A 16,829-nucleotide genomic window follows, 5' to 3' on the forward strand; every position below is an offset into this window, starting at 1 on the left:
TAGTAGTTATATTCTTGTACATAGGGGGCAGTATTATAGTAGTTATATTCTTGTACATAGGGGGCAGTATTATAGTAGTTATATTCCTGTACATAGGGGGCAGTATTATAGTAGTTATATTCTTGTACATAGGGGGCAGTATTATAGTAGTTATATTCCTGTACATAGGGGGCAGTATTATAGTAGTTATATTCTTGTACATAGGGGGCAGTATTATAGTAGTTATATTCCTGTACATAGGGGGCAGTATTATAGTAGTTATATTCCTGTACATAGGGGGCAGTATTATAGTAGTTATATTCCTGTACATAGGGGCAGTATTACAGTAGTTATATTCCTGTACATAGGGGGCAATTTTTATTAGTAAAAAACAAACAAAATACATTTTACATACTTATCAGAATTTACAAGACATCATACATCAAAATTCCATTTCTAATAACTTAAATGTCCATCACTGGTTTAAGGGAAAAAAAAAAAAAAAAAATCATAAATAAACAGAATTACATGATGCATCAGTATAGACTTATGTTCCTCCATAACTTTCTATTCCCATCACTTTTCCCAATCTCTATGGATCGGATCCACCTGAGCTCAGACATGATCAGTGTGACTGCGGTCATGTGCTGGAAGGTCTCGCTGTGGATGGAGACTCGGGCCCTGTTGTGCCAGTGGTAATACTTTATGGTGGTGATAATGAGGTACATGGTCCCCCGGTCAATGTCCGTTATGTGTGGTGCTACCCCATAGATGATATCTGGGTATCTGAGAGACTGTAGACGTGGTATATTCAGCCTGCGGGACACTTCCTGCCATATCTGCCTCCCTCCCTGGCACTCGGTGGTAAAGTGCTCCATAGTCTCCTCTTGGTTACATCCTAAGGGACACATACGGTCAGAGAGACTCAGGAATTTTAAATTTCCTCTGACAAAAAGCCTCCCATGCAGAGACAACCAGGCGATGTCAAAGAATTTGGCTGGAAGCCTCGGTCCATTAAGGAACCTCAGGCTTTCCTGCAGGGTGGCCCTTGTGCAGTCCCTCAGAGCTGGCTGAACAGTATAGAAGGTCCTACAGACACTCATATAGAGGTCCCTTCTGGTCTTACTCTCTAAAAATGTCTTGTCTATCCTCCACTTTTTCAAACACCTAAGACCATACTCCAGATACTGGGGGAGGAAGCCAGGAGTCCATCGGCCCCTCTTGAGACTGCCGCCTCGCACCCAAGACTCTGCAAAAGGCAATATCCAGTCCCTGACACTACTTACCCACAGGAGACCATTGTTTGAGTCCAGGCAACCAAAATTAACTTTCAGAAACATGGAGTCAAAAAAGACCCTTGGATTTAACATATCCAGCCCACCCTCTCTCCTCTGCAGGTAGGTGATCCCTCTTTTTACTGGGTTCAACCTGTTCCCCCATAAAAGCTGGAAGAACAGGCTAAAGAGCCTAGCGGAGAAAGATTCTGGCAAAGGAAAGACGACAGAGACGTACAGGAAGACAGGGACCAGGTAAGTCTTCATCAGAGTAACCCTTTCTCTATAGGTCAGCCTCCAGTTCTTCCATCGCTGAACCTTTGTATTTCCGGTATCCAACTTCTCTTCCCAATTTAGTTTGGCATTATCTTCCCTCCCAAATTTAACCCCAAGGATCTTAATATGGGTGGAGGCCTTGGCGAATTGTGGCAGATCAAAGCCAGGAGCAGTATCCAATGTCCAGAAAGCCTGACTCTTCTCAAGGTTGACCAGAGACCCGGAGGCCTCTGAGTAGCTTCTGATGGCTGCAGACAACATCTCCACCTCACGAGGTTCAGATATCACCACAGTCACATCATCCGCGTAGGCGACTACCTTCAAAGGCAAGCAATGGGGGACCGGCACCCCCTGAAAATCACACCGCTGCAGTGATCGCAGAAACAAGTCTATGGCAAACACATACAGCAGCGGACTCAGGGGGCAGCCCTGTCGCACCCCTGCCTCTACTTCAAAAGTGTCCCCCTGCCAACCATTGATCAGAGGAAAGCTCCTCGCCTCTCTATACAAAGTTCTCAGCCAATCTATAAATTGTCCCGGAATACCGTACTTTGATAAAGTGGCCCATAGATAATCGTGATCAACCCTGTCAAAGGCTTTAGCCTGGTCCAGACCTACAACATATCTCCCACACCTCAGAGCTTTACATCTCTCAAACATCTCCCTTATCGAGATGACTGCTCCAGAGATGTTCCGCCCTCTTACTGTGCCGTACTGAGAGCCTGCCAACAGTGCCGGGGACATACAGACTAACCTAGAAAACAGAACTTTTGCCAAAATCTTCCTGTCGACATTCAAGAGGGCGATCGGCCTCCAGTTCTTGATGTCGCTAGGCTCTTTACCTTTGGACAGCAGAATAAGGGAGGACACTCTCATGGATGGAGGCATCAGGTGATTTTCTAGACAATTAGTAAATACATCCACAAGGATCGGGGCTAAGAGGTCTCTGAACTTCTTATAGAATTCACATGTTATACCATCAGGACCTGGTGCCTTCTTCAGATGTAACTTATCAATGGCCTCTTTAACCTCCTCCTCTGTTATTCCTGCTGTCAAAGGAGAAAAATCCAAATCTCTAGTGTCAGGGCCTGGAGTTGCCTCCAAGAATTGAGCCATTTTCTCTTTATCCAAAACCTTCTTCTGAAATAATTCAGCATAGTACGATCTCACCACCCCCAGGATACCCTCCCGAGATTCCTGCAAAACTCCCTGGGAGTCAGTGAGACCTGTGATCGATTTCTTGGCCACACGTTCCCGGCAATTTTCATAGGGGTCGGGAACTCCCAGTTTTCCGTAATCTCTCTCGATCACCAGAGACGTGTAGCGGCTGTACTGATACTGCTTTATCTCAGATTTCAGTCGGTCAATCTTTTGTTTGTCCCCCCCTCCCGCCGAATACAGTGACTCCAATTCTCTCCGCAGCCTGAGATACTGGCTGTACTTACTCTTACCCTTCTTCACTGACAGTCTCTTTAAGAGGGACCGGATCTCCTCCTTGACGTTCTCCCACCAGTCAGATATGTTGTCATAAAAGTCCTGTCTCTGGAGCTGGTCCTGAAAAAGGGAGTGGATACAATTCTGGGCATAGATATCATCCAGGATGCTAGAATTGAGCCTCCATAACCCCCGACCAATATCAGAGCGGTTAGAGGCTCCCATGGAAAACAATAAGGCCAGATGATCAGAATATGGGACGACTCTCTCGCTCATCCCACTTAGATTCTCTGAGGGACTGACAAAAGCCATATCAATCCTGCTATGTCTGTCAGCACAGGAGTAGGTGTATTTAGGTGTCCTACCATCCAGGGTGAACACATCACACAGATTGGCCTGTGATATAATGCTCTTTAGGACTTTGGAGTCTCTGACCACTGCTCTGCCCGAGGACCTGTCACCTGATGTCATGGTAACATTAAAGTCGCCCGCCAATACTACAGGGATAGAGGTAAATAGATACTGCCGCACCTCATTGAACAGCTGGATTCTCTCTGTCACTGTCTGTGGGCCATAGATGTTGATCAGCCGGAGCCGCCTACCATGGATGGTCACCTCTAGCACCAGGCACCTCCCCATAGCGACCTCCGTCAGCCTGTGCACCGTCACGTCTGTGGTGTTAAATAGTATGGCGACCCCGGCGTACGGCTCCACAGCCAGTGACCAGTAAGAAGGACCAGACCGCCACTCACGCTCAGCCTCACGGAGATGCCCTAAGGTGGTCAGACGGGTCTCCTGCAGGAAGATAACATCAGCGTCCAGATATCTCAGGTGGTCATATACTGCGTGTCTGGTCCTTCTTACTTTAATGCTGTTGACGTTGCTAGAAGCAACTTTTAGAGAGAACCCAGCCATCACAATGAGAAAAAGCAGAGCAGTGACCCCCATCATCATGAGTCAGAGTCAGTGTCCCCCTGTCTTCCACCTATCTCCATGTCTGACTCTACAGCGGTATCTTCAGGAGGGGGCTTCTTTTTAGTTGGGGGGTCCCCTATGTCCACCTCACACTCATTATCAATACGTTCCAGCTCTCGTTCATAATCCCCATCTGACTCTGACAGAGCATCAAACCGATTGGAAAGGACCATGACCCCGTTATCACCAATGGACTTTCTCCTGGTCTTAGGCTCCGCACTGTACTCCTCAGGCCTACGGGAGGATTTGTCTTTTTTCTTCCTTTTATTCTTTTTCACCTCCTCATATTCAGCAGATGTTACAGAGGTGGCTGCCTGAGGCTTCTCCTGGGTTACAACCTCCACACTCCCCTGAGCGCTGTCTGACTGCTGCAGTGCCGGTACTGTCTCACCTGAGCCCTGCTGTACCTCCCGCCTGGTCAGAATTTGCCCCGACACCAAGGCCTCCTCCTCTAAGGCGTCTGCCTCCTGCACCATCTCATCATCTGAGAAGTCCCTGGCGATGTTGTGCCAGGCTTCTGGGCAATCCTTGTGTGGGTGGCCCATCTCACCGCATAGATTACACTTGACCTTCTCACAGGTGGCACTGAGATGGCCGACCTCCCCACACAGGTTACATTTTACCACAGTACAAATTTTGGCCACGTGACCAATCCTACCGCACCTAAAGCACTTCCGTGGCTGCCCTGGGTAGAAACAGACACCTTTCTCTCTCCCTATAAAGAAGGAGTTGGGGAGGTGCAGGGTGATATTGTTATATTGGCGCAGTTTTACCAGCACCTTCCACCCTCCAGTCCAGATACCGTCAGTGTCCCTGTTCTTAGTGAGGTCAGACAGCAGATCACAATGGCGCCTGAGCCACACTATAATATCCTGAGGGGGAACAGACTCATTCCAGAATATTATATTAACTACCACAGTACCTGGTCTGGATATGGGGACAAATGTAAACTTATTCCAGCCGTCCTTGTCCCCAAGCCGGGGTAATTTATCCCAAAACCTATCCAGACTGGACATAAGCTTAAAGCTGACATCATAGCCCTGTCTGTCTGGAAGGTTTATGACCGCCAGGATATCATCAGGCGTGAACCCCATCTGGCGGCACAGGAGATCCCGCACCACAAACCTCCTATCTGGGAGATCTTCCTTTGCGCCTCTGATCTTAAAGCGCACCACGTTCCTCCTCTTAAACGCCTGCCCTGTGTAGTGTGCGCCGGAGGTGAAGGAGGGAGCGCCGCGGCTCCAGGCGTTTTTGGGAGGTTCCTGACGGGTCTCACTCTGGGTATTGGGGGGAGGGTCAGCTCTAGAGGGACCTGACTCTTCTGGGGGGCTCGATGTTAGTGGGGGAAAATCACACACATTATCCTGTACCCCCTGCCCCCCATCCCCCTGCACATTATCCTCCGGTGGCTGCACCTCCCAGATAGACTCTGAATCCCCCGACCCCTCAGACACATCAAGATGTCCACCAGTGTCCCCAGTCTCTGCCACAACAGTAAAGTTCTCCTGGGTCACCGCATCACCATGATGCATGGATGGAAGTCCGCTCTCCTGCTGCTGCATAGTCTCTGCTGGGACCTGTGGTACTACAGCATTTTTATCTACTGCGGGGATCTGCGGCTGCTCTTGTGTCTGTCCCTTCTGGAAAGAAAAGCTTGCAGGTTTCAGTACTTGCACTGACATTTTTTGGGGTGCATCTGGGGGGACGGGTTCTGCTTGTGCTGCAGGGGCCCGGGGTCCAGGGTTATAGCTCTGCTTCTGCTGGGCAAAGCGCTCCCTGTTCTTATAGGACTCGGCCAGGGGTCCCATCCTCTCCAGAACACAGTCCATGTCCCTCACCACCACAGCAAGTTCCTTACTTAGTGCCTGCAGCTTACTGTTGTACAGGGCGCTGCTCTCAGGGTGCGCAGTCCTCAGGTTATACATACAGTCTATCTGCATCTGCAGCATCTGTTTATGGTGACTTAGCTCCCCCATCCTCCTTACCAGTGCCGGGATCTCCTCCGCCATCTGCAGCTCAGGCGCTCGGGTGGTCTCCTTCAGCTGCCGTGCTGGTCTCTGTAGTCCTCCTCCTGTCTCTGGCCTTGGCTCCCCAGGCTTGCTGCTTGTACTGGCAGTGGCAGTGGCTGTGGCTGGTGCACACTGTGCAGGCCTGGTCTGTGGCTTTACAGCGGATCTGGTGCGGCCCGGACAGGACATGCTGGACACAACATCTCTCTGCTGCAGATTTTCTTGCAGGGTTTGTCTTTCCAATGATGTTCTCCTCTGTCTGGGTGCAGGAGTGGGGGGCTGTGCACCTGCTGCTGATCTCACACTCTGCATCACCTGAGCTCCTCCATGCTGGATGGACATGGGACTCACTGCTTTCACTGTTGTACTCACTTCCTTGTCTTGTTTCTTCTTTAATAAATCAACATTCTGTCCACAAACTTCTCTGTTAGTAACATTGGGATTTGCATCCCTAGTAGAAAGCTTTTGGGAGTTCACTCCCGGTGTAGGCCTGGAAGCCTGGGCCTTGCTTGGGGAATCTCCCCACCCAGGGTGGCCCCGCCCTGGGCTGTCTCCAGGCATCAGGAGACTTCAGGAGCTCTGCTCTCACACAACCTCCCAGCAAGGGGGCAGTATTATAGTAGTTATATTCTTGTACATAGGGGGCAGTATTATAGTAGTTATATTCCTGTACATAGGGGGCAGTATTATAGTAGTTATATTCCTGTACATAGGGGGCAGTATTATAGTAGTTATATTCTTGTACATATGGGGCAGTATTATAGTAGTTATATTCCTGTACATAGGAGGCAGTATTATAGTAGTTATATTCTTGTACATAGGGGGCAGTATTATAGTAGTTATATTCTTGTACATAGGGGGCAGTATTATAGTAGTTATATTCCTGTACATAGGGGGCAGTATTATAGTAGTTATATTCCTGTACATAGGGGGCAGTATTATAGTAGTTATATTCCTGTACATAGGGGGCAGCATTATAGTAGTTATATTCCTGTACATAGGTGGCAGTATTATAGTAGTTATATTCCTGTACATAGGGGGCAGTATTATTGTAGTTATATTCCTGTACATAGGGGGCAGTATTATAGTAGTTATATTCTTGTACATAGGGGCAGTATTATAGTAGTTATATTCTTGTATATAGGGGGCATTATTATAGTAGTTATATTCCTGTACATAGGGGGCAGTATTATAGTAGTTATATTCTTGTACATAGGGGGCAGTATTATAGTAGTTATATTCCTGTACATAGGGGGCAGTATTATAGTAGTTATTTTCTTGTACATGGTTTGGGGTCGCAGCATTAGAAAGGTTGAGAGCTATTGCTGTAACTATTTCACAGATTTGTTACGTGTGTAGAAAGGATGTGTTATGTCATATTATTTAACCAGCGTTCTCCCTCTTTCTTAGGTGGTGACAGCATTAGGACACACTTGGCATCCTGAACACTTTGTGTGTGCCCACTGTAAGTCACTTATTGGGACCACAAATTTCTTTGAGAAAGATGGACGTCCATATTGTGAAAAAGATTACTTTGCTCTGTTTTCTCCCCGCTGTGCATTGTGTGACCTTCCCATCTTAAAGGTAATGTCCCTTTTGTCCTCTCTTGTGGCTGTGTGGCTCATGATTTGCCTCTTTGTTGGGTTGGTTCTCATTTCTTTTTGTTTTATAGAATTTAGTGACTGCTCTTGGTCGGACCTGGCATCCTGAGCATTTCTGCTGTAAAATCTGCAGGAAACCAATTGGGGAAGAAGGTGAAACCCAAGCCGACTCGTCTTTATAATTGAAGCATTACTGAACATGTTATTAAATTGCATAGCAGATTCTGCAGATGATAATAGTAAAGTTATATTGTTCTCCTCTGTCTTCCTTATTTAAGCGGCTTGTATAAGCTGACATATACAGAATACTTGACTCTTCTCTCCTAACTAAATAGCATTCCAGCATTCACCACTGGGGCATGCATATTCCAATGGCCAGACCCGCACCCCCTAATGTGTATGGGGGCCCCAGATGTCAGAGGAAAGGCCGCTGCTTACATCTTTTGCCCTTCATGTAAACCAGTATGCATGTGTTTAGCTAGGTCAAGAGGAATAGCTGTCATCTGAAGAAGTATCACAAATGCTGCTGAGGCTTTTACCCGCAGTAAGAAATAAATGTCACCTATTACTACAGAACTCTAAGGCTACATTCACACTGTCGTTGCCCACCCGTACCGTACCGTAGCGGGCAACGGCAGTGTACGGGGAGAGGAGGAGGAGGTGAGCGCAGCTCACCCCCGCCCCTCTCCATAGGAAGTAATGGGGCACGGTGCCGTATTACGGCAAAAAATAGGACAGGTCCTATCTTTTTCCTGGTACGGAGCGGTACGGTGCCGCACATGTTCTGCACCGTACCGCTCCTGTAGGGCGCCGTGCGCCTATAGAAGTGTATGGGGGACGTATATCGGCCGTATATACGTCCTCCATACGTTAGTGTGAATGTAGCCTAACTACTGTATGATGACCTCTGAACCATCCACATCTCATCATCCCTCAGTATCAGGACATCTCATGTGATTGAGTTTGGCGCCTGTGAATATACTTCCTATAGATATAGATGTTTCTTCTCTCGTGTCCTTCAGGGTTCCATGAAAAGGATGAGGATCCCTACTGCTCATATGATTACTATCGCCTCTTTGGCACAGTCTGTGCTGGCTGTTCTGAACCCGTGAAGGAAAGTTACATATCAGCGTTAAATGGCTTGTGGCATCCGCAATGTTTTGTGTGTCATGTGAGTATTGAAACACAAGCCCTCAGGAAAAGCTGAGATCTGCGATTCCCTCTAAGACGGCAGGTCTAATTACATGAGTTCTCAGAATTATAGTATAAATCAAAGAAATAGACAGAATAGAGTCTAGATGTGAATGAGCACTAAGTCTCGTACATTAGCTCCAGTGGGGTAACGATCGCTGTAATTCGTTATGTAAGCTACATAGGTGCTAGAAGAGGAGCTTCCGTAGGGTTAACCCTAACCAGCGAATGTGCTGGTTCACATATATATATATATACAGGGTTAGGGTTATGACATCTGTGGCCCATGATAAGCAGCTGCTATAGTGCACTTATCATTCCTATAGATGTCGATCCAAGGTGCTGATGACTTCCCAAGCTCATCTGTATCATGCAGCACATATAGTGCACTTATTACGATGAGGCAATGAGTAGATTTTCTGTTGTATGAATTAGCTATGGAGCATATGGAGGAGACAGAATCAGTCCCGGTTTCTTATTTTGACTTTCGATTAGCAAGATTGGTGTGTGTCCAATGCTCCCGGTAAATCTCATTACTACTTAATTCTGTTTGTGGAATCTATTTCTTGTGTTTGATCTAACCAGCCTGGGACTTTTTTGTTTTCGCTAGGTCTGTCGTACCCCTTTTCTCAACGGAAGTTTCTTTGAGAACGACGGCCTTCCGCTGTGTGAGACTCATTACCACTCTTGTCGTGGCTCCCTATGCGCTGGGTGTGATCAGCCTATAACTGGTCGCTGTGTAACCGCCATGGGACGGAAGTTTCATCCTCAGCATTTGAACTGCACCTTTTGCCTAAGACAACTTAACAAAGGCACCTTCCGAGAACAAGAAGGCAAACCGTACTGTCAGGCTTGTTTTGCTCGCTTGTATGGATAAATATTAAGTCCTACAGATAATGTTACGGGTGAACATCGTAATAATTTACAATGGGAAAAGAAGTGAGCTATGAACAATGATTATGTATAGACATTTTAACCCTTATATCCATTCCTATTTATCCTTCAGTTGAGTGACACTTATTCCATATCAGCTTTCACCAGCTTAAAGAATTTATGAGATATTATGTCTAGAGAGAATTGTTATACTTACACGGAGATGATGTGCACTTATTTTTCTTTTTATGCTCTAAAATAATGAAATAAATTGTCTTAACATAAATTGTAAAGTTGTATCAATGTGTAGAGGTTAAGTGGTGGGATCTTTTTTATGGATGCGCAATTTCTAAGATTCTGAGGTGTCATTGAACACGGCTAACTTACTGTATTTAAGTCACATGTAGTACATATGCAACATCAACTCCCAGGATAGCCCAGGTTCCCTGTGTGGATGGTAAATGGGGTACCCTTGATGTTTGCAGCTTGCGATAGGGATTAAACAGACAAGGGATGTCAACCATACATTTATAGTTCCCTTATTCCATGACAACCACTTAACTGGTCCAAGGTTGCTGGTTGGATGGTGTTTGGCAAATGTTGCTACCATCCTGGTATAGGGAGCTTCAGGCTAAGGAAGAGTGACTGCTTCAGCAGGAGGGTTTAAAGAGAACCTGTCAGGTAAAATAACCCCCAAAACTAAATATATTTTCATAAGCTCATTAGAAAGCATCACCCCATCCCTTCATTGCCCCTCTATATGCCTGCAAATTAAGCAATCAGGTACAAAAGCTGTATGCAATTGACCTGAGAGAGAGGTCCAATGAGTCATTTAAAATATTCAACAGTCCTGCCTATTCATAAGTGGGAGGCACAACCAAACCCCAGTGCTTGACTGACAGCCTGTATAATGATGTGACACTCCTGTTGCTGGTGCCCCTGCAGTCTGTGTGTATGAGATACTCCTATACACATGACTGACAGCCTGTATAATGATGTGACACTCCTGGTGCTGGCGCCCCCTGCAGCCTGTGTGTATGAGATACTCCTATACACATGACTGACTCCTATACACATGACTGTATAATGATGTGACCCTCCTGGCGCCCCCTCAGCCTGTGTGTATGAGATACTCCTATACACATGACTGACAGCCTGTATAATGATGTGACACTCCTGGTGCTGGTTCCCCCTGCAGCCTGTGTGTATGAGATACCCCTATACATATGACTGACAGCCTGTATAATGATGTGACACTCCTGGCAACCCCTGCAGTCTGTGTGTATGAGATACTCCTATACACATGACTGACAGCCTGTATAATGATGTGACACTCCTGGTGCTGGCGCCCCCTGCAGCCTGTGTGTATGAGATACTCCTATACACATGACTGACAGCCTGTATAATGATGTGACACTCCTGGTGCTGGCGCCCCCTACAGTCTGTGTGTTAAGAGACTCCTATACACATGACTGACAGCCTGTATAGTGATGTGACACTCCTGTTGCTGGTGCCCCCTGCAGCCTGTGTGTATGAGATACCCCTATACACATGACTGACAGCCTGTATAAGGATTTGACACTCCTGGTGCTGGCGCCCCCTGCAGCCTGTGTGTATGAGATACTCCTATACACATGACTGACAGCCTGTATAATGATGTGACACTCCTGGTGCTGGTTCACCCTTCAGCCTGTGTGTATGAGATACTCCTATACACATGACTGACAGCCTGTATAGTCATGTGACACTCCTGTTGCTGGTGCCCCTGCAGCCTGTGTGTATGAGATACTCCTATACACATGATTGACAGCCTGTATAATGATGTGACCCTCCTTTTGCTGGTTCCCCCTGCAGCCTGTGTGTATGAGATACCCCTATACACATGACTAACAGCCTGTATAATGATGTGACACTCCTGGTGCTGGTGCCCTCTGCATCCTGTGTGTATGAGATACTCCTGTACACATGACTAACAGCCTGTATAATGATGTGACACTCCTGGTGCTGGTGCCCTCTGCATCCTGTGTGTATGAGATACTCCTGTACACATGACTAACAGCCTGTATAATGATGTGTCACTCATGGTGCTGGTGCCCCCTGCATCCTGTGTGTATGAGATACTCCTGTACACATGACTAACAGCCTGTATAATGATGTGACACTCCTGTTGCTGGTTCCCCCTTCAGTCTGTGTGTATGAGATACCCCTATACACATGACTGACAGCCTGTATAAAGATGTGACACTCCTGTTGCTGGTTCCCCCTGCAGCCTGTGTGTATGAGATACCCCTATACACATGACTGACAGCCTGTATAATGATGTGACACTCCTGTTGCTGGTTCCTCCTGCACCCTGTGTGTATGAGATACCCCTATACACAAGACTGACAGCCTGTATAATGATGTGTCACTCGTGGTGCTGGTGCCCCTTGCAGCCTGTGTGTATGAGATACTCCTATACACATGATTGACAGCCTGTATAATGATGTGACCCTCCTGGTGCTGGTTCCCCCTGAAGCCTGTGTGTATGAGATACCCCTATACACATGACTAACAGCCTGTATAATGATGTGACACTCCTGGTGCTGGTGCCCTCTTCATCCTGTGTGTATGAGATACTCCTGTGCACATGACTAACAGCCTGTTTAATGATGTGTTACTCCTGGTGCTGGTGCCCTCTGCATCCTGTGTGTATGAGATACTCCTGTACACATGACTTACAGCCTGTATAATGATGTGTCACTCATGGTGCTGGTGCCCCCTGCATCCTGTGTGTATGAGATACTCCTGTACACATGATTAACAGCCTGTATAATGATGTGACACTCCTGGTGCTGGTTCCCCCTTCAGCCTGTGTGTATGAGATACTCCTATACACATGACTGACAGCCTGTATAATGATGTGACCCTCCTGTTGCTGGTTCACCCTGCAGCCTGTGTGTATGAGATACTCCTGTACACAAGACTGACAGCCTGTATAATGATGTGTCACTCCTGGTGCTGGTGCCCCCTGCAGCCTGTGTGTATGAGATACTCCTATACACATGATTGACAGCCTGTATAATGATGTGACCCTCCTTTTGCTGGTTCCCCCTGCAGCCTGTGTGTATGAGATACCCCTATACACATGACTAACAGCCTGTATAATGATGTGACACTCCTGGTGCTGGTGCCCTCTGCATCCTGTGTGTATGAGATACTCCTGTACACATGACTAACAGCCTGTATAATGATGTGACACTCCTGGTGCTGGTGCCCTCTGCATCCTGTGTGTATGAGATACTCCTGTACACATGACTAACAGCCTGTATAATGATGTGTCACTCATGGTGCTGGTGCCCCCTGCATCCTGTGTGTATGAGATACTCCTGTACACATGACTAACAGCCTGTATAATGATGTGACACTCCTGTTGCTGGTTCCCCCTTCAGTCTGTGTGTATGAGATACCCCTATACACATGACTGACAGCCTGTATAATGATGTGACCCTCCTGTTGCTGGTTCACCCTGCAGCCTGTGTGTATGAGATACTCCTATACACATGACTGACAGCCTGTATAATGATGTGACCCTCCTGTTGCTGGTTCACCCTGCAGCCTGTGTGTATGAGATACTCCTATACACATGATTGACAGCCTGTATAATGATGTGACCCTCCTGTTGCTGGTTCCCCCTGAAGCCTGTGTGTATGAGATACCCCTATACACATGACTAACAGCCTGTATAATGATGTGACACTCCTGGTGCTGGTGCCCTCTGCATCCTGTGTGTATGAGATACTCCTGTACACATGATTAACAGTCTGTATAATGATGTGACACTCCTGTTGCTGGTGCCCCCTGCATCCTGTGTGTATGAGATACTCCTGTACAAATGACTAACAGCCTGTATAATGATGTGACACTCCTGTTGCTGGTTCCCACTTCATTCTGTGTGTATGAGATACCCCTATACACATGACTGACAGCTTGTATAATGATGTGACCCTCCTGTTGCTGGTTCACCCTGCAGCCTGTGTGTATGAGATACTCCTATACACATGACTGACAGCCTGTATAATGATGTGACCCTCCTGTTGCTGGTTCACCCTGCAGCCTGTGTGTATGAGATACTCCTATACACATGATTGACAGCCTGTATAATGATGTGACCCTCCTGTTGCTGGTTCCCCCTGAAGCCTGTGTGTATGAGATACCCCTATACACATGACTAACAGCCTGTATAATGATGTGACACTCCTGGTGCTGGTGCCCTCTGCATCCTGTGTGTATGAGATACTCCTGTACACATGATTAACAGTCTGTATAATGATGTGACACTCCTGTTGCTGGTGCCCCATGCATCCTGTGTGTATGAGATACTCCTGTACACATGACTAACAGCCTGTATAATGATGTGACACTCCTGGTGCTGGTTCCCCCTTCAGCTTGTGTGTATGAGATACTCCTATACACATGACTGACAGCCTGTATAATGATGTGACCCTCCTGTTGCTGGTTCACCCTGCAGCCTGTGTGTATAAGATACTCCTATACACATGACTGACAGCCTGTATAATGATGTGGCACTCCTGTTGCTGGTTCACCCTGCAGCCTGTGTGTATGAGATACTCCTGTACACATGACTGACAGCCTGTATAATGATCTGACACTCCTGTTGCTGGTTCGCCCTGCAGCCTGTGTGTATGAGATACCCCTATACACATGACTGACAGCCTGTATAATGATGGGACACTCCTGGTGCTGGTTCACCCTGCAGCCTGTGTGTATAAGATACTCCTATACACATGACTGACAGCCTGTATAATGACGTGACACTCCTGGCGCCCCCTGAAGCCTGTGTATGAGATACCCCTATACACATGACTGACAGCCTGTATAATGATGTGACACTCCTGGTGCTGGCGCCCCCTGCAGCCTGTGTGTATGAGATACTCCTATACACATGACTGACAGCCTGTATAATGATGTGACCCTCCTGTTGCTGGTTCACCCTGCAGCCTGTGTGTATGAGATACTCCTACAAAGTGACATGAGGACCGCCCCGGACCTGCTTCGACAAGCTCCCGGCCTCTAAGTTAGGAAACTGCTAAGCAGGCCTATGTCGGCCTGTTTCATGTGGCTTTCTGCATTGGAAAGGGTTAATATGGCATTGCAAGGGTGGTAAATGTTGTCCTTTACCACCCTTGCAATGCCATATTAACCCTTTCCAATGCAGAAAGCCACATGAATGGAATAGTCTCCTCATGTTCCTGCCATGTTGCTTTCTGCAAGGCAAGATGACAGGGTTAATACAGGAAATTTTCCTGCTTGGTAGTTAACCCCTTCCCGAGGGGAAGCCCTCTCCATAGCTGGTAAGTCTTTGCTGCATATTGCAGCAAATGCTTACCGGTAACACCTGCGATCGCTGATGGCGGCATATGGGCGCCCTTTATACTGCCATACTATAGTATGGCAGTATATGATAGGATCGATCAGACAACCTAGGGTTAATGTACCATAGGGGGTCTGAAAAATAGTAAAAGTAAAAATAAAAAAAGTTTAAAAAAAATTAATAATAATAAAAACCCCTAAAAATTCATATCACCCCCCTTTCCCTAGAACTGATATAAATATTAATAAACAGTAAAAATCATAAACACATTAGGTATAGCCCCATCCGAAAATGCCCGATCTATTAAAGTATAATTACGTTCTTCACTGCGTTAACCCCGTAACAGAAAATAGCGCCCAAAGTCGAAAATGGCACTTTTTGGCCATTTTGAAAAATATTTAAAAAATCAATAAAAAGTGAACTAAAGGTCGCACAGTCCTAAAAATGATAGCAATGAAAACGCTGTCAAAAGTCACAAAAAATTACACCACCAACAGCTCCTCACCGTACCGCTCTGTGCGACCATTGCCAGTTTTTATTTCAATAAAAACATTTTTTTCATTTTGTGTGTTTTTTTTTATTGTTACCACCATGCAGCCTTAGTAATATTCGCTATCTTACAGATGGCGACCATTACTAAGGCTTAGTGTCGACCACTAACCCCCAAACAATTACCGCGGCACCCACCGCCACCAGCGGTGTCGGGAAGAGCCGGGTACCCGCAGGAACAGGCCATCTATACTGATGGTCTGGCCCTGAGGTGGCAGCAGGCTGGTTTTGCTGGGCCGGGAAGGGCCAATAATATCGGCTCATCCTGCCCTGGCACTGCCAGGCTGCTGCTGCTGCTGCTGGTTCCATCTGGCTGAAGAAGGAAAATGTAGGGGAACTCATGTTGTTTGTTAAATAAATAAATAATTAATTAGGGGGGAAAAAAACCAAATAAAGTTCCCCCAATTTTCCTTCTTCAGCCAGATACAACCAGTAATATATTTATATTACTTATATTTGGCCATAATCGCTTTTTTTACTGGGAAGAAAGGGGGGGGGGGTTGCTGTGTATGTTATAAGGGCAATAATCGTTTTATACTTTGGGGGGTGCTATTTATTCTATGAGGGACCAGAATTAGAGATGAGCGAACACACTCGTCCGAGCTTGATGCTCGTTCGAGCATTAGCGTACTCGAAACTGCTCGTTGCTCGGACGAGTATTTCGCCAGCTCGAGAAAATGGCATCTCCCGCATTTTGATTTTTGGCGGCCAGAAACAGAGCCAATCACAAGCCAGGAGACTCTGCACTCCACCCAGCATGACGTGGTACCCTTACACGTCGATAGCAGTGGTTGGCTGGCCAGATCAGGTGACCCTGGGATAGACTAGCCGCTGCCCGCGCTGCTCGGATCATTCTCTGTCTGGATGCCGTTAGGGAGAGAGCTGCTGCTGCTGCAGGGATAGCGTTAGGCTGTTCTATTAGAATAGTGTTAGGCAGGAGTGATTCTACAAGAACCCAATAGCCCTTCTTAGGGCTACAATAACGTTATACTTTTTTTTTTTTGTTTGCTTGTGGCTGGGCTTGCTGGCACTAGTAGTGCAGCTAGTACCATATTGTGAGGAATTTGCAGGGAGACTTGCTACCGTTGTGTTTAGCTCTTAGTGACACACATATCCACCTCAAACACCAAAGTGGGACAATTTATTAGGGGTTTGATTGAATTAGGCACAGTCTGACGATTTTTTTTTTTTTTCCAAAACTTAAAGTGACTTAAAATTGAGTTGTGTGCTGTCAGTGTAGGTTAGAAACTAGGCATACAAGAACCCAACCAGCTTTCTTAGGCCTACAATAGCA

The 16,829-nt window shown here is 46.7% G+C and overlaps 1 protein-coding gene across 2 annotated transcripts in view; it reads left to right on the forward strand.

The window, feature by feature from the left end:
* The window catches only part of LOC140076219 (transforming growth factor beta-1-induced transcript 1 protein-like), an 89,982-nt gene extending 80,125 nt beyond the window's left edge, over nt 1-9,857 (forward strand). For both annotated transcript variants that reach the window (XM_072122730.1, XM_072122731.1), the window contains exons 9-12: nt 7,358-7,531; nt 7,620-7,701; nt 8,571-8,719; nt 9,350-9,857. In XM_072122730.1, coding sequence (XP_071978831.1) covers nt 7,358-7,531; nt 7,620-7,701; nt 8,571-8,719; nt 9,350-9,616 — 672 coding nt within the window. In that variant the 3' untranslated portion in view covers nt 9,617-9,857. The remainder of the gene's footprint in view (nt 1-7,357; nt 7,532-7,619; nt 7,702-8,570; nt 8,720-9,349) is intronic.
* The last annotated feature ends 6,972 nt before the right edge of the window (nt 9,858-16,829 follow it).

This window comes from Engystomops pustulosus, chromosome 8, assembly GCF_040894005.1.
Source record: "Engystomops pustulosus chromosome 8, aEngPut4.maternal, whole genome shotgun sequence".
NCBI classification, from domain to species: domain Eukaryota; kingdom Metazoa; phylum Chordata; class Amphibia; order Anura; family Leptodactylidae; genus Engystomops; species Engystomops pustulosus.